At 41.1% G+C, this 23,435-nt stretch overlaps 1 protein-coding gene across 1 annotated transcript; it reads right to left on the reverse strand.

Moving 5' to 3' along the window:
* Positions 1 to 533: 533 nt before the first annotated feature.
* On the reverse strand, positions 534 to 19,704 carry LOC139755667 (glycine receptor subunit alpha-2-like). Its single transcript, XM_071674318.1, has 13 exons — positions 19,603 to 19,704; positions 17,090 to 17,181; positions 15,137 to 15,207; positions 13,955 to 14,227; positions 11,611 to 11,726; positions 10,350 to 10,432; positions 7,979 to 8,125; positions 6,076 to 6,274; positions 4,459 to 4,563; positions 4,342 to 4,348; positions 4,050 to 4,198; positions 3,825 to 3,873; positions 534 to 2,975 (listed from the first exon to the last, which is right to left on the reverse strand). The coding sequence occupies exons 1-13, from the start codon at positions 19,620 to 19,622 to the stop codon at positions 2,832 to 2,834; spliced, it is 1,455 nt and encodes a 484-aa protein (XP_071530419.1). The 5' UTR covers positions 19,623 to 19,704; the 3' UTR covers positions 534 to 2,831.
* Between the last annotated feature and the right edge of the window lie 3,731 nt (positions 19,705 to 23,435).

Raw genomic sequence — 23,435 nt, forward strand, 5'->3', positions numbered from 1 at the left:
TGTGCAGGGGGAGAGGGGTGCCATTTCATGTGTGTTAGGGTGGCAACAGAAATGGATGAAGGTAGCAAGTATGAATATGTACATGCGTATATATGTATATGTGTGTGTATGTATACACTGAAATGTATAGGTATGTATATGTGCGTGTGTGGTCGGTTATGTATGAGTATGTGGGTGGGTTGTGCCATTCTTTCGTCTGTTTCCTTGCGCCACCTTCCTAATGCGGGAGACAGCAAGGTCACAGTCATAGCAAGGCCTTCTTTCACAGTGTCCAATCTTCAATGCATTGTATTTCCTTGGGTTGAACTTCATCAACCACGAACCTTATGCTTCATCAACCATGAACCTTATGTTTGTCTATGAGGCTTCGTAAGTTAATGCAATCCTTGTCATTCCTTCCTTCTCTCATGATCTTATCAAGCACAAACGTATTTAGTTATGAAATCCACTTCTTGCAAGTCATTTACAAAGATCAAGTATGGAAGTGATCCTAAGACTGAGCTTCAGGGTATACCAATATTAATCCCAACACACTTAAAAAAGGTTCTTCTGACATGCATCCAATATTCTCTTCCATTAAGATAGTTTTCAACTCACCAAAGGAGTCTCTTTCCTTATACCTGTCTGAAAATTCAGTCTGTATACCACCTTAAACAGGACACATTTAAATGCCTTCTGGCAGTACAAGTATTAACAGCTTGCCCATCCATCTCTTGTCTTCGGCACAGCTCCATCTGTCACAGAAGTCTGGAAAATGTGTCATGCATGACCTTTCTTCTGCTCCAATTTTGTCTCATTTAAGTGGTTTCTGCTTTGCAAGTAAAAATCCATTTGTTTTTATATTACAGCATTGTATATCAACGTTTTTATGCACAGCTGTATGGTCAGGCTCTCTGGGATTCTCTTGGTTTCTCAAGGGGTCTTCAGTATTCTGTACTTTACAGTCAATGTTGTCTCTTTCTTCTTTCTAATTCTCTAGATTTAACAAGTTGTCATCATCAGAAAGCTTACATAATTTATCTGAATACATTTCAATCAATAATTTCATATAACCAGAGGAATCTTATGAAGGTTCAAGAGTATGATGATGATGATATACTCAATGCTCTGCCATATCGCTTACAGTGACTGCCAGAGACACTGAAAATATATGCCTATTGTATGGGTGATAAGTTAGCAGCATGTTATTTGGTGCCCTTATTGCAAACAATAGGAATTTCACAATTTATTGCCTATACATGGGTCAGCAGTAGTTAACCACTTTTTTTTTTTTTTTTTTAACTATATACAAATCATCAGCAATGAAAGGGTTAAGTGCATTTAGCTCATAGTAGACTTCATATGAAGATGGTTAAACAAATTCCTTTCTAGGCCAAAAAGTTTGGGACTCTCTTTTTTCTTAATTACTGGAAATAAATGATATAGAGCCTTTGGATTTCATTTGACTTTTTTTCCATTTGACAGTCTGAGTAGATAAGTTAATTTGAATACTGTATATCTTTTTAAGATGTTGTACTGATATGTATGCTTACAAAATGCTTGCACAATAGTGGCCTTACCAATGTATATATACAAGACCTCTGTATTGTTGGTAGGTATCCTTGTTTGTATATCCTTGTTTGCATGATGTCTTTATGTTTTTAAATTGTTGTAACTATAACTTTCTTGAAATATTACTTGTACAGTTGGGCTTTTCATCAAACAGGAGTTTGAATTATAAAACAAAGAGACAGCTGGACTACTGTCAAACAATTTCTCTCACTGTTTCTAATGATTATAAAACCCAACAGTAGATGGCAGTGCCACTACTTTAGACCTCCCACAAACAAGATTCCTGATTAGATTTGACTACCCATGTGCACACATTATTTTGGAGCCTTCTTTGATTAAAAACATTAAAGGGATGAAATTGTATGATTGCCTTGTCTTAGCCTACCATTTCCCCGACAGGAAGATACACATTACTAGTCCATCCTTTAACCAATTCACTGTGTGATTAATCTTGGGGAGGTACTTTGATAATTATCCACTGACATATGAAAGTCCTCATTTTTCAAGCTTAACCTTATCTTGAGGCATGTGACACAGGAAACACCTTAAAGTCATACGAAAACATGAAAATTACATTTTCTTAAAAAAGAATTCCGAAATTTACCATAAGTCAATTGCACTCGACTGACACTGCCAGAATAATTAGTATCAAGCCTTAAATATTCTCGGAATGTATGAATGCAAAAATCTGTACGAAAATACAGCAAATATTCTTAAACACTGAGAAAATCTTGCAAGAGAGAAAAATGCTTTCTCAGATCCACAAGTCAGGGATGGGGTAAATTCAATTGCTTCAAACATGGATCAAATCATTCATTTTATAAGTTTGAACATAAAGTGATATTAATGAAAAGGAGAAAAATGAGCATTTCCTTTTAATTTGAAAAGCACACAAGTTTCAACCATCATCATCTCTACTGGCCATGATTAGATTTTATTTGACAGTTATGAAATTAATCATAATGTATGGTACACACTAGAAAAGTATTACAAACATTCCTATTATAACAAAAAAGTGAAAAAGACAGTTTAGGTGACTGGAAATGTAACAAGACTCAACAGCTAAAACAATGATTAGATGGGGATCCTGGGTAGGACTTTTTATGAAACCAAAGTCTTCTTACACGACTGTCCAATGTAGCTCAGTACTCTTCCACCTTTCACAGCAAAGTGTGTCCAAACACTATGTGTATTCTTACAGCTCATTCTTCTCCATTCATTGTAAAAAAGTATGTAAATGCTATGTACTGCTTCATATGAATACAGGCACATAAGAACCTTTAATTGCGAAGGTAAGCAGGCCAGTAGACGAGGTTGAAGATAACAAAACACAGAGGTACACCAACACGGCCTGCCCACTCTGTCCTCTTTTCGTAGAGCACATATATGTCATGCATCTTGGATCCCTCTACTGGTGGCTTGCTCTGAAATAGTAAAAATGAGCCATGACTGAATTCAAGTTTAGTCAAGCAATAGCAAGTAGCAGCTACTTCAAGAAGCTGCTGTAATTTGGACAGGTCCATCTATAAATACCTCAGAATCCTCAGCAGGGAATTAGGGATGAAAATTTCTGATTGTGACAATAAATTCGTCACATTAGTGACTCAATTAATTGTCATTTTATTTAGTTTTTCATTTTTCACTTTCTTTTACATTGAATAACCCCTTACTTACCAATCTTCATAACCCTCACCACCATTGCCTTTTTTTTTTTTCACATTGCAGATTAAATCAAAATGCTGTGAATCATGCTCCAGAACTCAAACTGAATTCTACACTTGTCACACTACACTAGCATTATCGGCCAAAATCACTCAATACCACACCCAAAGCTATTTTCAGTACATGGCTAAACTGGTCTTATATCCTTGTTTCTAAATCAAAGTTCATATATCCTTGTTTCTCCATCTTTATGGCTTCAACCAGTTCAACCTTTGAAACCAAAAGCATCCTCTTAATGCCTCCAAAATAAACAAACCTAATTACGCCAGTGTGTATCCAAAGCGGCAACTTTGATCTCACCATGATGAAAAGCTCAAAATTTTGATATATTAGAACTTAAGAGAACTTAGAGCTTTGTGGAGGGCTTTGGTCTATTCAAAACACCATCCATAAGTTTAGGATGAATGCAAAATAAGCTGTGAGAAAGTATACACCCCTTCCATCTCATGAAGTTGAGGACAAAGTTGGGTATACCAAGTTACAGAGATGAACCTTTGAAGCATACTACTTGGATATGCCACTACTCTCTTACATTATAATGTTCTACTTACCACGGGCGATACACGTCGCACATTTAATAAATCTTTCTTTCTGCGCCACCTGGGAGAACAAAAAATGATCCATTATTAGGTGAGAGCACTCAGATAATCAGTATTTCAAAATCTTAAGATAAATTAGTGAATCAAGTTATTTTCAATTTAATCACTGCTCAAGCACTATTCAAACAATATGCTCAATATGCTGGCAATATCTGGATCAAGTTAGAGGAGGGTGACCTTGGAAAATAATATGTATAGGAGTCTAGGTGGTGGTCGGGCTGGTTTGCCTGGGAAGGTAACAGAAAGTATAGTGCCAATTGTAGCCTCATGAGCTGCATTAAATTCACATTGATCTTTGCGAATGAAAAATCTGTAATGATTTTCAACTAGAGTCGTCAAATACACTGAAACGTCAAGGTAAAGTTGTAATGGCCCTGGAAAGAACGTTTTAAACACAATAGCTGAGACTAGCGATGATAAAGCAGGAACTCGACTTAAGTAAGAGCATTCCAGCTAAATCGGCTGGAACTAAGTAACTGGGAACAACAAAATAAAAGAAACTTTGATGAAGTTTTGGGAGACTGAATTGAAATGGGAGGAAGACTAGTGCCGATGGGTAATGATGGATGAGGTGAATGGTACTCACGTAAGGACAACAGCGTACTGGAAGAGAGGTACAGTCGTCATCAGGATGCACATGAAGAGCCAAACATCAATGGCCTTTACGTAGCTGGTGGTCGGGCTGGTTTGCCTGGGGAAGGGAACAGAAAATATAGTGCCAATTGTAGCCTCATGGGCTGCATCATCAAATTCACACTAGACTTTGCGAATGAAAAATCTGCAATGATTTTTCCACTAGAGTCGTCAAATACACTAAAACGCAACCTTTATAGAATCTTGGTATGTGCCTACAAGCGTCAATACGGATCACCTGTAGATTGGATTCTTAATATGTACTTTAGAGCAGAAATCAAACATAATCTAGCTTAGAAAAAATAGGGGGGGGGGGGGGAATAAAAAAAATATAATGTGGTATGAAGTAAATTTTTTCTTAGTGAAATCTACTTGAGGTGGATACGATGATAACACTGGGATGTCTCAAAAGCCACGGTTTTCCTACACATTTGTTGGCCTCAGAATCTTGCCCAAAAGACGGGGAGTAACACTGTGTATGTAACAGTCTATTACGACAAAGAACTCAGCTATACCTGACTAATAATCATTATGAATAAAAGATGTATCTTAGCTAAGCTCTTAATTGATAGATATGTAATTAAACATATCATGCAACCCCAGGACCCCTTTTATGGGGCTCTAGCAGCTTTGAGGCTGCGCTCCAATCAGATGCAGGGATGTGATGGACTTCTTTGGAGCAAAAAGGTTGTCGACGAGACTATACCATTTTTCACCGGACTCTAACTACAAACTGTTGCACTGTGAGTGAGAAGTTACATCAGCGAGGCTTTATCATCGTTAGTAGATGTAAGGAAGTACAGTCTCGTCAAGGATACCCAGGTTCCAGTAGAGACCATCATTTTCCTAATTCTGCTTGGACAGCAGTTTTGAAGCTGCAGAGACCATGACTGGAGTTTGTACAACAATTACTTCGGTGAGTAGGAAAGCAGGGCTATGACATCTGTTGAAAGTGCGTAGGCTAGTTGGCTGAGGAGTGAAGGAAGGAAAGTCGAATGTATATAAATGCGTCTCAAGTGTTAAGTATGGTGACGTGGCTGAGTTGGACGGTGGTGACTTGATGTGTGCTGGATAGTGATGGAAGTGTGCGTGTAAGGTAACAGCTATCTATCTTTATCACAGTCATCTGTTAGTTTTAAATGTTCATCCATATTTTTCCGCTAATCTTAACATTATCTTAGCACTCCTTTACTAGTGTTCTCAATATCTGTCCACACTCTACCACCAATGTTATCACTGTCGTTAACACTCCTCCACCAGTGTTATCACCATATGTTCACCGCCCCCACCATTGTTATCACTATCTATCCACACTTCCACCAATATAGCTTTATCCACTCTCCCCTATCAGTGTCATCACTACCTATCTTCCACCAATGTCATCACTCTATCTATCCATGCTTCTTCCACTTGTGTTATCACTATCGATCCATGCTCCTTACCAACGTTATCAATGTCCATCCAATCTTTAGGGTTATTAAAGATTGTTTTTGACTTTTGTTTCAGTTTGGAAGGGTTGATGAGTGTGGTGAGCTGGTCGTTTTTGGCAGTTGTAGGCTACAGACCTCACCTGATGTCGGAGTACATGGAGGTGACGGTGAGGAGCGCGGTGATGACGAGTACCGTCCTACCTGGCACCACGTCAGCCGGCCAGAAGAAGGATGCCCACCCTACCAAGACGAAGAGTGAGGAGGGCACGAACTCCCCCATCACATGGATGAAGCTATGTCGACGCAGCACCAGCAGGACGCGGATGCACGGCGAATACGCTGGGGCAAGCGGAGGGAACCTCTGTAAACTGACGTGCGTGCATCATACACTCGTGTTCATGTACCCGTCCACATGCACAAAACTCACACCACCCCTTGCACTCATGAATACTTCTACACCCTTGTACTCATACAGTATACACATCCCCTCAAACACTCATGAATAAGCCTGTCATACATCTAATAAAAGAAGCCACAGATACACAATACAGCTGTCCCTTACATGCACTTTAATTGCATTACATGATTTCCCTCACAAAACTTCAAACATACACTAAACCTCTCTTAAACCCTCAAACCTCTGCATGACGAGTAGAATGTGTCGCCTAATAGCGTAACATGGTACGCAATGCATCGACCCAATTCAACGTTTATCCTCTGCGTCTCTTGTGGTTATGGGTGTGAACTTTAGTGTTAAAGTAATTTTTTTATGACTGATTTGACAGCCTCACAGAGACAGAAAGTTTGATGCTCTATCATCAATCGAAATGTAGCTTTACAGAATGCGTCTCGTTGCAGTGTATGAGAAATTTCACAAATGCACCACACAACTTCAAACGTCGCCAGACATTTCCTTTACACAAGTATACATCCTTATCAGAGGTGAAAGATGAGAGAGAGAGAGAGAGAGAGAGAGAGAGAGAGAGAGAGAGAGAGAGAGAGAGAGAGAGAGAGAGAGAGAGAGTCCTGATCGCGGCAGTCGGTACACAGTCCAACCAGCTGTTCATCCTCTCTAGGGGTTGGCCGGTCGATAAGTTAGGTACCAGGCCTAGGATATATATATATATATATATATATATATATATATATATATATATATATATATATATATATATATATATACGAACACTTTCATAGAATATACAAACCTCCAATAGCCATGCAGCGTCAGGAAAAGACTGGAGCTTGGAAGAAACTCCCTTTCGTTCCCACTTCTAGACATTAAAATACGTAGAGGGGAGGGTTTCCAGCCCCCGCAACATCCTCACGCTTGGCACCGTAAGCAATGACCAATTCAAAAGATGAAATGATAGAACAACCAGAGGCTATAACATAACACTATATAAGAAAATTGCTGGAGAAGATTTCAATTTTTTTTTTCTTGGATGACTGCGATATGAAGCTGTGAATGCCGACAACATACAGAAGGTTAATGAATTATATGATAGCGAATAATGTTCAAGAGTGGGGCACACACAAATGTAGAATTTCCTCCCCGCACAATATAAATAGGCGATTACATGCTCTCCGTACGTGCCCCTTAACCACACCTTAGCAAGACACCTCAACTCCCACCCTCACACTCTATACACGCACCACCTGTGTGGCTTGCTAAGCATCTAGTGTTTGTGAGGCGTGCTGATCACCCAGTGTTTGTGAGGCGTTTTGAGCACTGTTTGAATGGCGTACTGAGCACCCAGTTTGTGAAGCGTGTTGATCGTCTGTGTTTGTGAGGCGTGCTAAGCATCCAGCGTTTGTAAAGCGTGCTCAGCATCCCACTATATGTGCGGCATGTTAAGACCCACTATTTGTGCGGCAAGCTAAGACCCACACTGTTGGGCGGCATGCTGAGCGCCTAGTATTTGTAAAGCACAATGAGCATTAAACATCCGAGAGGTGTGTTGAGCACCTTGTGTCTGTGAGGCGTGTATAGCGCTCAGATGTTTGTGAGTGGTGTTGAACAGTGAAGACCGGAAGACTCACACGGGACGCAGTCGGAACAGTAGCAGAGCGTCTCGTTGAGGCGGGTGAGATCGTAGTCGTAGCTGGCCAGCTGATTCATGATGTCGGAGTCGGCGCTCAGGCCCAGGTCCATCCACGACAAGGAGACCTCGTACCTGTTATACATATCTGAAACAAAGTGTACACTGTACGTGATGGTGAAGTACGGGTGGTGTATAGTACACCTCCGGGACCTGTGCACGGGTAACTGATAAGGATTACATGGGAAGGACAGATAACATGAGACTTAAAAGTACTCGACCAGGTTGTTTGCTGTCCTTGTCAGAAACGGAGTAAAATTTATCTACATTGTACACTACTTAGGGTTTACCAGACGCCAAAGCAGCTGTTAGTAACTAGAGAACAGATGTGATGATGCAGTCTTATCACGGCTGTGATGCTAGACTTACTATGACCGGGAACTATGATGACAGACCTAACATGACTGGAAGCTATAATGATAAAACTACCATGAATGGAAAGAATGGGAACCATGCTGACAGATAGAACATGATGGATACTACGCTGACAAATTTACGCATGGAATACGATATTACTTTCTTACAAGACCTTCCGAATCGTCGTTCATGTGTATGTGTGCATTTATTTTTTTCATATTAACCTGTTTGTATGGTGGGGATGGCAGGAGGAGTTCCAGACTCGGGACCCCCATTGCAAGCATTTTGCACTATCTTACAACTTTTTATACTTCTGTATGCTGTCCGTATATACAGTTTTCTCTCTTTCGGTATATTCCATTCATTCATAACTCTTAAAGGTGTAAAAGAATATCTTTCGTAACGTGTCTTGCTTAATTTCATATGTCCTCTGGCTGTTTTATTCCTACAGCTTTCGAAGAGCTGTTTCCCCCTACGTCAATGGTTTCGTTTAAAATCTTAAAGGTTGTTTGTAATTCGGACAGCCCTCACTCTTTTCTCTTAGCCATGATGAAAATTTTTTAAGGTCTTAGCCTTTTCCTGTAACTAGGCTTTCTTAATTCTATTACCTTTGTTGTTCTTTGTTCTTAGTCAAGTGTGTGAGCGAACATTATAAATATATTCTAGGTTTGGCCTATGTAGTGCATGAATGGTTTGTTTAATATTTCTTTAAACGTGAGATTTATGCAATTTTAATATCTGCCACAGGCACTTTTGTCTCCGTACTTATTTTCTATGCGGGACTTGACAGATCAGCGACTCTGTCGTCTCTCATGCACACAGATTTTTGCAGCTTATTAGATTTTCTTGCTAGAATAACGTTCATATTGAGGCTTTCTTTCACTGTGATTCACTGTGTGTGTGTGCGTGTGTGTGATTACTAGTGCGTCACGGGACACATGTCCCGTCTCTTAACCATGTAAATATACATATCATGTCTTTACTCCTATGTGTATATACATATACACAAACGCATTCAGCCTAAGCCATGTAACCATTTATCGACCGGCTCAAAGGGATGGTGAACACCTGGGTAGTGTGTGGGCTGACTACCGAGCCCAGGATTTCAAACCAATGAGGGTCAGGCCCCCCCCCCCCGTGGGACTGTACTGATTCGTGGTCACTCAGTTACTGAGGTTCATATACACCACGGAGTAGTGTGATCATTATTTGTGATTACTATTTGCATGTTACGGGAAGAGTTTTACAATATTGTTGCCCCGTTTTCTACTTAATCTTGTATATATGTACCATGACTTTGCATACACACGCATACACACACACTAGCTTATGCCAGGTGCATATGTGTATGTGTATCCTAATTTCTGCGTACCAGTAGCATGCCACTTATAAATAACATCTCACCATCGTAAAATGTTTCGTTGTGCTTGAGTAAACAGTACTGTGGCATGGTTTCAACCCACTGGATAATTTAGAATCGTGAGCCTAACACGAAAGAGCTCAGTTAAAAATTCATTTGCATGTCAACAATACGAAACTTTACTATGAACTTCTGACAAGGCAGTATATACAATGGTCAAGTACAGTGTTGAAAATTATAACATCTGTGGAAAGTTATTTCTACTAAGTTTTAAGCGAATGATGACCGCATTTAGGAATTAACAAATTTAGACTATCCTCATCTGGAATAGATGAGAAATTGTATCAAAATGACTCGAAGACAGGACATAAATACTTGAAGAATCATTAGAAAGAATCATGCGTGAAAAATTTTGTAACATTATATGAATCGTCCGATAAAAATCTTGTAACTGACTGCTCTATATGATAAGTGTGACGTGACAATGAAGACTCTCCTCCAGCACCATGGGTATAGTAGGTTGGCGGTGAAGTACTTACTGTGGTATAGGTATATCTCCACCAACCTGTCTCTCGGGCAGTTAGTCAATACTCACAGCTGCCGATGTGTATGACGCATCGCTGCACGTCGAACGGGTACTTGTGGAACGTCATGCTGCAGCCTAACTTCAGCTGCATCCTGGCGGTGGTGGATAGTAAATAATTGATCTGTAATCTTCTTTTTTATAGTCTGTGATAGCATGATCCCTTTAGCTGCTAAGGAAAAAAAACATTACAAAAATGATTTGAAATTGTAAACCCGCGACTTTTTAGGACAGACATGCAAGAAAAATATATCTCAGACCTGACATGTCAGTGCACGTGAATGAGGGTCGTCATCAAGTTCCCGGACATGAACACCTCTCGGTAATTACTTTAGCATTGCCAGCTTTTAATTAGCCAGGTTGCCATCGCTGTAGTGTGTCGTTCCATCCTCAGACAGTAACCATCTACCTGCAGGGCAATTTCTAAAAAGCCCCTGTCGGGAACTGAACCCAAGCCAGAGGATTCACGGTAAGAAAAACCAAACACTTCAACAAGGGAACGCTATTTCTCTCTTCGATTTTTCGGCAAACCTCAGCAGTTTTGCACAGTAAATGGATTTTTTTTTTTTTTTACTAGCAACTTTATCTCTCGACTCCTTACGCGTGGCAGTGACATACGAAGTCTTTGTGGGCGACATATATACATTTTTGGCCTTGTTTTCAGGTTTTACTGTTTATAATACTCGCGCAAAAAACAGATTGCACCAGAATACTTAAACAACCTAAACGAAACTGTTTCTTTCATCATGCTATTGCTGCTGGATATCATTTTACGTTTAAAGACATTGATTCTTTAAGATGAACGAAAACTTTCGGCAGAGTAAATGTTTTCTTAAGTCTGGAGAAAATTGTAATCAAACATTATCATGTATATATGTATTTTAGACCTGAATCTTCAGACATTAAGAAACCAGGTTTAATGCGACCTTTCCAGACCTGTACAAACCCTAAGCTGGAAGAATACATGTATATGGAAAATAGATATAATTGGTGATTTACAAGTTTCAGCAGTTTGATGCGTTACTTTCTGTGAAAACTGAATAACCTCACTACAAAAGTTTTATACCAGCATTTCACTCATTACTGTCTCAAGGTTTCGAATATGGTGTACTGTGCGACGTAAATGATGGTGGAATCAGAGTATGTTGCAGTGGAAATGGAAAGTGCTGAGTGAGGGCAGGTAGAGGGGATCCATGGTGGTGGTTAGGATGGTGGAGTTGAGGGTAGGTGGAGGGGCTCATATGATTGAGTGAAGGCATGTGGAGGGGCTCACATGGTGGAGGTGAGGACGGTGGAGTCGGGGTAGATGATCACGCCCTGGAACTTCCGAAAGATGGTGAAGGTGTCGATGGCCCGCGTCCCTCGGATGAACACGTCCGGCGACCACACCTGCACGCCCACACGTGCCTTTACTTGCTGCCTGGTTACACCTGTACACTGGAGCCTGCCTTTACATGCTAACTAGTCTCACTTGCGCACTTGAACCTGCCTTTACTCTCTTCCTAGTTACACCTGCACACTTGAACCTGCCTTCACTCTTCCTAGTTACACCTGCACACTTGAACCTGCCTTTGCTTGCTGTCTAGATACACCTGCACACTTGAACCTGCCTTTACTTGATGTCTAAATACACCTGCACACTTGAACCTGCCTTCACCTAATGTCTAAATACACCTGCACATTTGAACCTGCCTTTACTTGATGTCTAGATACACCTACACACTTGAACCTGCCTTTACTTGCTAACAAGTTACAGCTGCACACTTGAACCTGACTTTGTACACTGCCGAACTATATATATCGGTGACATCCCTCACACCGGCGGCCCCATAATCTAGTGTGGAGGGATGGACGAGTTGATAACCTTGCTCACCATGGAAGAGAGAAAAGTCAGATATAACTTGATCACAACCTTTGACTCTCCAAACCATTTTTGATGATGCTGACAGTGATCAGTTCTTCGGAAGATGCAAAGACATAGCAACCAGAGTTCATATCAAGAAGTTAAATAATACGCTTGTCAGAAGCAATGTAAACAAGAACTTTCACGGTGTGAAAGAAATGGATGAATGGAATAACTAACAAAAACGTGAAAACTGAAAGTCTACAAAAGATTAAAAAGTTGTATGGCAGGAGAAAAAGTCTAAGGTAAGTTAGGTTCCACGAGTGTAGAACTCCTTCCTCAGTACCGTACCAATGAGTATAAGAATAGGTAATGAGAAGTCTTTAATGATAACTTGATTGGTCATTACAACTACCTTACCCCAAAATCTGCTTTAGATGACTGCCTTATGACACTTCTACTCAATCTATCTTCACTAATTGCCTTGTTCCAGCTTTACAGCCTTATCATCTTCACCACTACTGACCTCTACTTTAGGTCTACCACATCACGGTTGTTCCACCGGTACATCTGTAACTCACACATGCTTTTATGTAATGATATATCACACCTGCACACACAGCATCTGCCACTCAGCCACCTGCACAAGTACCCCTGCTTTTGTTCATTTTCTTTTTACATTTGTAACCCAGACATACCTATCACACTCACTACACCTGTCTATCTGCTGCCCTATGACACCTGCACACCCACACCTGTCTTAATCTGGTGTCCAGATTATCCTACGCCATCCTGACACCTGTCACACTTGTATCATCTCTTTTTCATTGCCTGGATACACCTGTCGTATAATTATTACTGTCGTATAAGTATTACAATCACCTTTCAAGTGTAACATGTACCGAGCTTACAATTTACGTTTACGTGCTAAAACTGAATGAAAAGTCATCACAGAGTGTAGATCACTTTGCAAATGGCTAAAAATCAATTTATAATAAAAGTCTTCTTCTATACACATATATGGGATTTAAACTTGGAAAACATATGTCAAGAGATGAAACTGTTGATAAAACTTATCATTTAATGATTGTTTTACTTTTGAAAAGATTTAAGAATAGATTAGAACTACAGAATATTACACAAGTTGTTTCACACAGCATATGTTTGAAGGTATAGTAGTCCCCACAGTGCTGTATGTATGAGAGTCTTGGACCCTGAATGCAAAAGAAGAGAAGAGGGTGGACGTGCGGGAAATAAAGTGGCTGAAGAAAATATGAGGAGTAAGGTGTGGTGATCGCGTGAGGACAGTGTAAGGTTTAGCTGTTCGAGCATTCCGACTGAGAGCTGACCAGGGTGTGCTGAAATGACTTGAGCACACGGAGAGGATGAGTGAGAAAAGGCTGACTAAGGGGATCTACGTGTAATAATTGGAGGAAGGAAGGGGGAGAGGGAGAACATTCAGAAGGGTGAGGCGTGCAAAGGATAGAATAAATTGGATCGATGTGATTTACGAGAATCAATGTGGTATCGGCGAGCTGCATCAGGGCACGTGAGATACTGTGTGGAGCTTGTCTGTTGATGAAGGGCTCTGGGTTTAGGTACGTGACAGCGAGAGAATGGAGAAAGGATACGTGCAAATAAGGCTGGTAATCATCCTTTTACTGCGAGAGAGAGAGAGAGAGAGAGAGAGAGAGAGAGAGAGAGAGAGAGAGAGAGAGAGAGAGAGAGAGAGAGAGAGAGCGCCAGAACACCTGGGATTAGGAGACATACGTACCATCCTTATGAGGTCAGTGGAAGTCGCGAAGCCTTTCTCTTGTGCACTGGAAGAAGAAGAAGAAGAAGAAGAAGAAGAAGAAGAAGAGGAGGAGGAGGAAGAAGAGGAGGAGGTGGAGGAAACCGAAGTAGAAGAAAGCGAAGATGAAGATGACGAAAGGGACGAGGACGTGGGTGTCGGAGCCTCCGAGGCGGTGGTGTTGTCAACGCTGCCAGGGAAGGTGAGGCGAGGATCTCGCCACGACACGCGGAAATACAGTTCGAACAGCAGCGACTGAGAGAGCCCAGAAGAGCGTGTCCCCAGCGGAAGAGAGAGTAAACGTTAGGTTAGCAAATATGACCTCGCAAGTGGATTTCCTCAGCCACACTACACTATGTACATAATTATATACGTCTACATCCATACATGTAAATGAGTATATGAATCCCATAACTACCTATATGTATAGACCGGTAAAAGGGTTCTATTCTCACCCTGTCATGAAGGTCCAAGAGATGTGTGATGCATAACCTACTTTTCTCTCAGCCCGCTTTTTCTTCCGGGTTGGTACTGTCTCCTTTGTAGGCGGTCATCCATTTGCTTTCTTATTAGTTTTAAGAGTGTTTTGCAGACCACGCGTGTTAGGGAGATTGGTCTGTAATTCCGTGCGATATCCCGATCACCTTTCTTAAATATAAGCACGACCTTTTTCCCTCTTCCACACCTTTTGTAGACACGCCTTCCTCAAACATGTTGAACAATACTTCGAATCACCTAGTTTGCGCCTCTGCATGTTGCCTAAAGCAAATCGTATGATTTCTTTACATCTTTCAAGACTTCTTCCTTACCCCACCTTGCTAATGGTGGGGCAATAGATTCCTCCACTTGGATTGCCTCACAGAAATAACAGAGTGTTTTTCTGTTTCGTCAAAGCTAAAGATCTGCGTTCTCCCTAAATGTAAAACCTTTAAGACGTAAAAATACTGCACATTATGATATTCTATTCTAAGAAAAAATTAACTTAAAAACCAGTCCTTTTTCAGTCACAAATCAACCAACTAACTTATTTGCATCACCAAGGTGGCATCCGCAAAAACTGTTCTTAAAAACGTCCTTTTTTACTGTTCCCAAAATTCTCCTCCAGATCCGTCATCGCCCAAGACTGACCATCTCCTCCAGCCCACTATAACTCCTTAGACTTACCATGTCCTCAAGGTTCACCTCGTATATGCCGTTGACCTTCATACTCAGGCTGACGTTCACCGGACCATCACCTGTAAGAGGATACCTGCTGGTGAAACAGTGACAAAGGAAGACCCAGATATATGGAAGATAATCATAAGATATATTTCTTTCTTGAAGCAAATTGCATGAAGACTTTATAGAAATTAGTTCTAGGAATGATATAGATGATATGTCTCTTGTTTCCACTTTCCGCGTGGTTATTCCTGAGAGAGAGAGAGAGAGAGAGAGAGAGAGAGAGAGAGAGAGAGAGAGAGAGAGAGAGAGAGAGAGAGAGAGAGAATGGAAGGTTGATGTTGCCAGAGTCCGCCACCCTTAGGGAGTACGGAACGTACACGGGAGTTTGTTTGAGTACGCAAAATTCGCAGGTGTAAAGCTTTTTGCTACCGAAGTTTTTTCTTGTTTATTAGCAACGACGGTGACAAGTGAAAAATGGCATGCTCCGAAGCTGATAGATATGTCATCGAGTTGGAAGGTAGTCAATATCTACCTTTGTTTACTCGGCTGAAGCAAGCAATGCTGTCAAATGTACACTTGTCAATTGCTTTATTACTGTTGGAAAGCGAAACTCTTGACTTTTGTATACAAGCAGCTCTTATGAACGACATATTAGTGTCTGTTATCTTTTCAGTGAGCAGATTGGACGAACGATGAAGAAAATGAAAATATATCGAGCGAAAGTGACTACCTCTGGGTTTACAGTATATTTCTGATGAGTTTACCCACTCATTTTAACGTATCGTTCAAAAGAGCGTCTTTATGAGCCGTCAGTACGAGTGGAGAATGGAAGTTGATGGGGGGTTGATAGAAGCGGCCGGGATCGAGTGAGGAAATTAGGTGGGCGGGGTGTTCCAGTGAAGCACAAGAGCCAGGTCCAGACACTAGGATCTACTGCATCAAGTATGTACATCAAAGTGACATGAAACTTCTTAGTAATATCTTGATATTTCAGAGCACCTCAAGGCCTTTTGGACGAATTCAATAATATTCTCTCAGTAACAACGAAGGTAAAAAAACGAGTTAGTGGACCCCAACGGTTTATCCTTGGAGTCATCCATCACTCAAGGGGTATAATTAGCATTGTTCATGTTAAGATGAGTTTAATTCTAATTGAAGTAAGTGATCGCACTGGCTCCGTCGCTACAAGTGCTCTTTTTCCATGAAATATGATCTACTTACAAGTGCACTACATTTTTTTTTTTGTTGTTGTTATTCAAACTTTGTCCTTTGCATATTTAAACATTTGTATATGGCCATGTTGAGGGCAGGTTTGAACACGTCAGACAAAAGTGTCTTTTACACTTACATGACAATGAAAAGACCGTTTGGTGACCAGGGCTAACGCACCAACGATATACTACACCCTTTGCGTAGCAGGACGCTGTCGAGGTAATACTAATCGAGAAAGATTGCTGTCGCTTCGACCTAAACCCCATAAGACCACGCAGGGGTCAGGTCAAAGGTTACGTCGCGTTGGCCTAGCGTCTTTGACTGGCTACGGCAGCTGGTCGATCGCCCCTCCTCGTAATGGCACCCGCCCGCTGATGGCCTAACCAAATTCTAATTTCTGAGCGAATGAATGATTATGGGCTAATGTATATGATATTTTCGGAGTTTCATAAAGACAGTAACAGCACAAGACACAGACTCCATGGTCCACAAGTAACCCATAGGAAGGGTTGCTCTTACCCGATTCACCCACTGCAAAGGTAACTTTGCGATGGAAGGTAATGTGGAGAATCTGTTGAGAAAGTTCAAATATTCTGGGAGAAGACTCACCAGGTGGTCTGGGGTAGATTCACCTGGTGCTCTGGGGAGGCTCAAATGCTCTGGGGAAGGTTCACTTTGGTATTCTGGGGTAGACTCACCTAGTGATCTGGGGGAGGTTCACCTGGTACTCTAGGGTAGACTCACCTGGTGATCTGGGAGGCAGGTGTCGCTGATAGCCATCTGGCACGATCTTGATGCAACCCACCGTCTTCACCAGGACCCACACCAAGGCCAGCCTACGGACACAGTAGTCTTTACTGGCCAGGGTGAGCGGCAAGGGTTGGAGAAGTGGTACTGGGGGCTGGACATGAAGGGTGGCAGGGTAGTACTGGGAGCTGGACATAATTGGTGGCAGGGTAGTCCTGAGGGCTGGTTATGATTGATAGCAGGATAAGACTGGGAGTTATGGAGCTATGGTTTAAGATACTGTGTGTAATGTTAGCGTGTTAAGTGTAGTAGAGGTGTTTGTGCTGGAGTGTTGCGCGTGGTTTTGGTATGACTGTGGTGGCGTATGTGCCACTGGAGGTGTGGCCGTTCGTGTGCTGTCTGTGGTGTTGGAGGTATGAATGGCGAGTATGGTGTTGGAGATGTTGAATGTTCGCGTGATGATAGTGAGGCTAGAAGTGTAAGTGGTAGCACTGATTCTTCACGACGGATGAGCGAGGTGAACAAGCTCAAGCGTTAAGCGCACTATTCGGAATCTGATCATGCGAGTGTGGAGCGAGTGACTGGCTGTATGTAGTCAATCAACCACTTGTAGATGGTGAGGCACTTAAAGATGATAGGCAATGAGCCCAATCATTTCCTGAGGACCTGACTCAAGTCCTGTGCAATGTCTGAGTCCTCTTTCCTCTTCGCTATATAGTTTTAGTTGGAGGTCGCTTATGGCGCCGATGGATGTGTCAGCGGAAATATGTTAACAAGAGATTATCTTTCCTCGTCTGACCCTCAAATGCCCCAATCCTCGATTGAGAAAGACTTAGTCGATAATAAGTCTTCCGAGCATACGAAGCTTGCTTTGTCCTTGACTGGGATTCCGAGCCATAAATACAGGTAAGGTAGAAATGCATCTGCACTAAAACCTAAGCTTTAGTGTGTGTGTGTACATACCATCCGTTGAGGGAGGTGTGTATTGGTTCTCACAGCTTGTGGGAAAATGGTTGGCCGCTGCGAACGACACACTGGCTAAGGGGCCCTCTGATTATTCCTACCAATACGAGTCATTTACAGGAATTCATGCTTTTGAACGTACCGATCTTTATGAAAGCTGTTGACACTCGAGCTATTAAGTTTTAGAAATCTTAGAGTAGGTAAATTAATAAACAAATAAGCAAATGAATACACATGTATATAATTTTTTCATACTTGATCGCCGTTTCCTGCGTCAGCAAGGTAGATACGGGTACAGACGAAGAAAGGCAGCATCCGCTCACATCCATTCTCTAGCTGACACCACAGCTCCCTATTCACAACCAGGCCCCACAGACCTTTTTATGGTTTACTCCGAACGCTTCATATACCCTGGTTCAGTCCGCTGACAGCACGTGGACCCCTGTATACCACATCGTTCCAGATCAACCTATCCCATGCACGCCTTTTACCCTCTGGCATATTCATGGCCCCAATCGCTCAAAATCTCTTTCACTCCATCCGTTCATCTCCAGTTTGGTCTCGTTCTTGTTCTCTTCACTTCTGACACATATATCCTCTCTCAACCATTCTCACTCATTCTTGGAAACGAGGAAATTCGCTTCAAGAACCTTTTCAATCCAAAGGAGTCCATCATTTCCTTGCTCCTGCGTGCAGTGCAGCTTCGAAACTGCAAGAGACCCATGAAAAAGCTGGGTTGTATAATCATGATGATACATATCGGAATGAAGGTAACACAGCCAAATAATCTCCTAAGCTTAAGTAGGTCATGCCGGGAAACATGTCTTGAAGATTTTACAAATGTCTTAATGGCCCGGCAGATCACAGTAATCAAATGAATTAATGAGTCATTTCACTCTTACCTACAGTGTCCTTCCGCACTGATGCTATTGAGCTCATACCCGTCGGCTAATTCTTAAGAGCCCTTACGACACACAATTTCAAGCTTCATTTCAGGACCAAAAGCCTTTTGCGAAAAAAAGGGGGGGGGGGGGGGGAATGGCACTAAAAGTTATACACAATTAATTTTATACCGACTCACTCACCTAACTAGGAACATTTTTAATTTTGCCACATAATATTGTTTGCAGCCGTTCATGATAAACGGTGGTGGCTCACTTTTGTTTTAGAGATCACGGTTGGAGAGTGTCTGAGACTACATCATGGCTGGTCACAGTTAACTCAGGAACTCTTGGTCTCGGACAATACTATATCTGAACTCAGCATCTTCCCGAATTGCAACTTCAATATGCCGCATTACTCGAAAAACAAACCAAAACAAAAATAAAATAAATTCGTATTAGTTACGGCAAACCGCAAATCGTATAGGGGGCAAAAACCCCTAACCTAGCTTATACAATGTTCCACAAATTGACATGGCCATTACAATTTATTCTACTTAGAGAAACATTTATAGTTTGATATATTGCCTTTAGGTCTCAACACATAAATGCACCTCTATGCAGCACACTAAACTATATACACAAATGTAACTACATCGCTCCTACCTTATGGAGCTTTGTACCATAGTGACTGTGACAGGTCTGGCGGGCTGTGGGTCTCTGCCGAAATAATAGTTCTTAACGGAAATGCATCTGTCAATGCGTAGACCCACTATATATTCAACCAGATGATAAAGGAAGATCCAAGGACTATGGCAGCAGAGGAATGAGCCGTGTTGAAGGCGACACCACTGCAGTGTAACGCCCGTTCGCTGGATGGCGCTAAACACAACTGACACCGATGGGCGAGTCTGTGGTTGCGCCGCGAGGTTCACAGCCACAGTAGGTAGTGGACATGACGAGGGAATCTTCGACATGCTTGGGTTCCCACGCCCATAGAGGCGATCACTTATCCACTGTGTGTTCTTTCGCTATGAAAGATAGAACTGGTAGGGAATGGCGTGATGGATATCCACGTCAGTAGTATAAACTCGCCCCGTCCAGTTTGGTATTTACCATCGCGTCAGAGAGGCTATTGTACAGCGCCAAGGTTTGGCGAAGGATATGGAACGAGTGAATGTCAAATCAATAGGTGAATATCTGTCAGGAGAGGTACGCGGGTAATTAGTAATGTTCATTAATAGTACTTATGTTATTAATGGATTAAATCAAAGGTCACGACATCATATCCAAACGTTGTAATGATGTGCTCTGGGGTTAAGAATAGGGGTTAAGAATGCCTATGAATCAAATAAGCAAGAGGGTATCTGCTATGTGATGGCTGCTTGTAACTATATTCATATTTTTTTTTGTATTCATACAATAGAAAATGGGTGGAATAAGCGATGGTGTGATAACTTGTTACAAGCTTAACAATAATCATACATATCAATTGTGGGTAGAAATGACCTTCAACGGTGCACAGCTATTAAGCGTAATTTTCGTAAAAGATGATTTTGGTTATTACGTTAGCGATAAACAGATCACAAAGGAATTCAAACAACAACGAACCTCTGGGTCATTTCGAGGCTCTTTGTGATAGTGGAAGAGATCAGAAACTGAGATTAATGTGGTAAGAGAAGGAAAACATAAAGATGATTTAATAAGATTTACCCGTAAACTTTGCAACACTGTAACTCAGGAGACGCATATCAAATAACGTCAGTCGTAGAATTGAAGACCAGTAACTATCAAGTCCCAACTTTAAAGGTGCTTTTAGCTACTCTAAACGGTAATTCATTCCACACGTTAACAGTTCTGTTGAAGAAAAAGTACTTTGCCCCATTCGCAGGAAAATAGTAGCTCACGTTTGTCTCCATGACCATGGGCTGAATCAGACAAATCTAGCCCAAAGTAACTTCTTAGATAGAGATTATCAAACAAAGAACTATCCTCCTTGTTATTAGAGCCTTCAATAGTTTTGAATACCTGGATGAAAGCGCCAAGATATGAACCTTCTTCTCTTTACTAAATCAGATGAATGTAAATTCGTTTATGTGGCTCCCACAGGATTTGTTTCTCAGTCCGGGAATCATATTTGCTGTTCGCTTCTGTACTATGTCAATTCTCTCCTTTCCCAGTTGTGAACACAGTATTCGAGGCGGGGACACACCAGTAAATTGCAAAGAATGAGGATTAGTTTCTTAAATGTATATTCAAATGCCTTGCCAACTGATCCAATAATATGGTTCACTTTTTACCCCCTTTTTACTGCTTTTGTGCACCACTTGTATCTTGGTTATCAGAGGTTATTCAGCTACTGTCTATTTCCTTACTAACCAATTGCACCCCAACATAATTCCTACAGTAGCTTGCCTTTTCGATTTTACTATCAGTGTGTATAACTTTCACTTATCTTTATATATATATATATATATATATATATATATATATATATATATATATATATATATATATATATATATATATATATATGTGTGTGTGTGTGTGTATATATATATATATATATATATATATATACATATATATATATATATATATCTTTTTTTTTTTGTCGCTGTCTCCCGCGTTTGCGAGGTAGCGCAAGGAAACAGACGAAAGAAATGGCCCAACCCACCCCCATACACATGTATATACATACGTCCACACACGCAAATATACATACCTACACAGCTTTCCATGGTTTACCCCAGACGCTTCACATGCCTTGATTCAATCCACTGACAGCACGTCAACCCCGGTATACCACATCGCTCCAATTCACTCTATTCCTTGCCCTCCTTTCACCCTCCTGCATGTTCAGGCCCCGATCACACAAAATCTTTTTCACTCCATCTTTCCACCTCCAATTTGGTCTCCCTCTTCTCCTCGTTCCCTCCACCTGCGACACGTATATCCTCTTGGTCAATCTTTCCTCACTCATTCTCTCCATGTGACCAAACCATTTCAAAACACCCTCTTCTGCTCTCTCAACCACGCTCTTTTTATTTCCACACATCTCTCTTACCCTTACGTTACTTACTCGATCAAACCACCTCACACCACACATTGTCCTCAAACATCTCATTTCCAGCACATCCATCCTCCTGCGCACAACTCTATCCATAGTCCACGCCTCGCAACCATACAACATTGTTGGAACCACTATTCCTTCAAACATATCCATTTTTGCTTTCCGAGATAATGTTCTCGACTTCCACACATTCTTCAAGGCTCCCAGAATTTTCGCCCCCTCCCCCACCCTATGATCCACTTCCGCTTCCATGGTTCCATCCGCTGCCAGATCCACTCCCAGATATCTAAAACACTTCACTTCCTCCAGTTTTTCTCCATTTAAACTCACCTCCCAATTGACTTGACCCTCAACCCTACTGTACCTAATAACCTTGCTCTTATTCACATTTACTCTTAACTTTCTTCTTTCACACACTTTACCATATATATATATATATATATATATATATATATATATATATATATATATATATATATATATATATATCTTTTTCTTTCATACTATTCGCCATTTCCCGCGTTAGCAAGGTAGCGTTAAGAACAGAGGACTGGGCCTCTGAGGGAATATCCTCACCTGGCCTCGTTCTCTGTTCCTTGTTTTGGAAAATCAAAAAAAAACGAGAGGGGAGGATTTCCAGCCCCCCGCTCCCTCCCCTTTTAGTCGCCTTCTACGACACGCAGGGAATACGTGGGAAGTATTCTTTCTCCCCTATCCCCAGGGATAATATATGTATATATATATATATATATATATATATATATATATATATATATATATATATATATATATATATATTACCGCTTGTGATCCCAGGACATCAGTTTGTCTGTCAATCTCTTGCTGAAGTCGCCCAATTTCTGTTGTAGACTTAATTTAGAACTTACTATCGCTTGCAGGTTTTAATATCTTACAACGTAGCCCATTATCGACTTTGTTGTTGCATGTGTGAGAAAGAGAACCGGTCCTAATGACTTATTCCTCTGGTATAGAATCGTGACTCTTAACCACTGACCATTGATCACTGTCTTTCCAGGCGATCAACGAATCACCCTGCCGGAATTATGCAGAAATCAATGCATTGGTAACTCTAGATATTGTGAAATTTTTCATGTAAATCCGAATAGAAATGAATGTATAAAATGCGACGTGCTTGACAGTGTGTAGAATTCATTTTCTTTTTCTTTCTTTTTGATTCCAGTATGGAATGTTTAAACACTGAACAGCAGATGTTTACTCTCCGTGCGTCACTCGTCTTTTTTTTTTTTTATTAGCAAGTTCAGCAGAAACAATGGAGGAGTCATTCATAATCTAACAGTTCTTTATTCTGTATTTCGAATACAAGTTTTATTTGCTTCAATAAGTGAGTTGACATATCTCAGAATAAAAGAAACAGCACCAGAGTGAATTATGTGTTTTTAAAATA

This window comes from Panulirus ornatus, chromosome 19 (genome assembly GCF_036320965.1).
Source record: "Panulirus ornatus isolate Po-2019 chromosome 19, ASM3632096v1, whole genome shotgun sequence".
Classification (NCBI taxonomy): domain Eukaryota; kingdom Metazoa; phylum Arthropoda; class Malacostraca; order Decapoda; family Palinuridae; genus Panulirus; species Panulirus ornatus.

Coding starts and splice junctions, on each gene's coding strand:
- LOC139755667 (XM_071674318.1), bottom strand. CDS start 19,622: ATGGTACAAAGCTCCATAAG. Junction 11,727..13,954: donor CCACTGACCTCATAAGGATG/GTACGTATGTCT, acceptor GTGGGCGTGCAG/GTGTGGTCGCCGGACGTGTT. Junction 4,564..6,075: donor TCCATGTACTCCGACATCAG/GTGAGGTCTGTA, acceptor TCCCTTCCCCAG/GCAAACCAGCCCGACCACCA.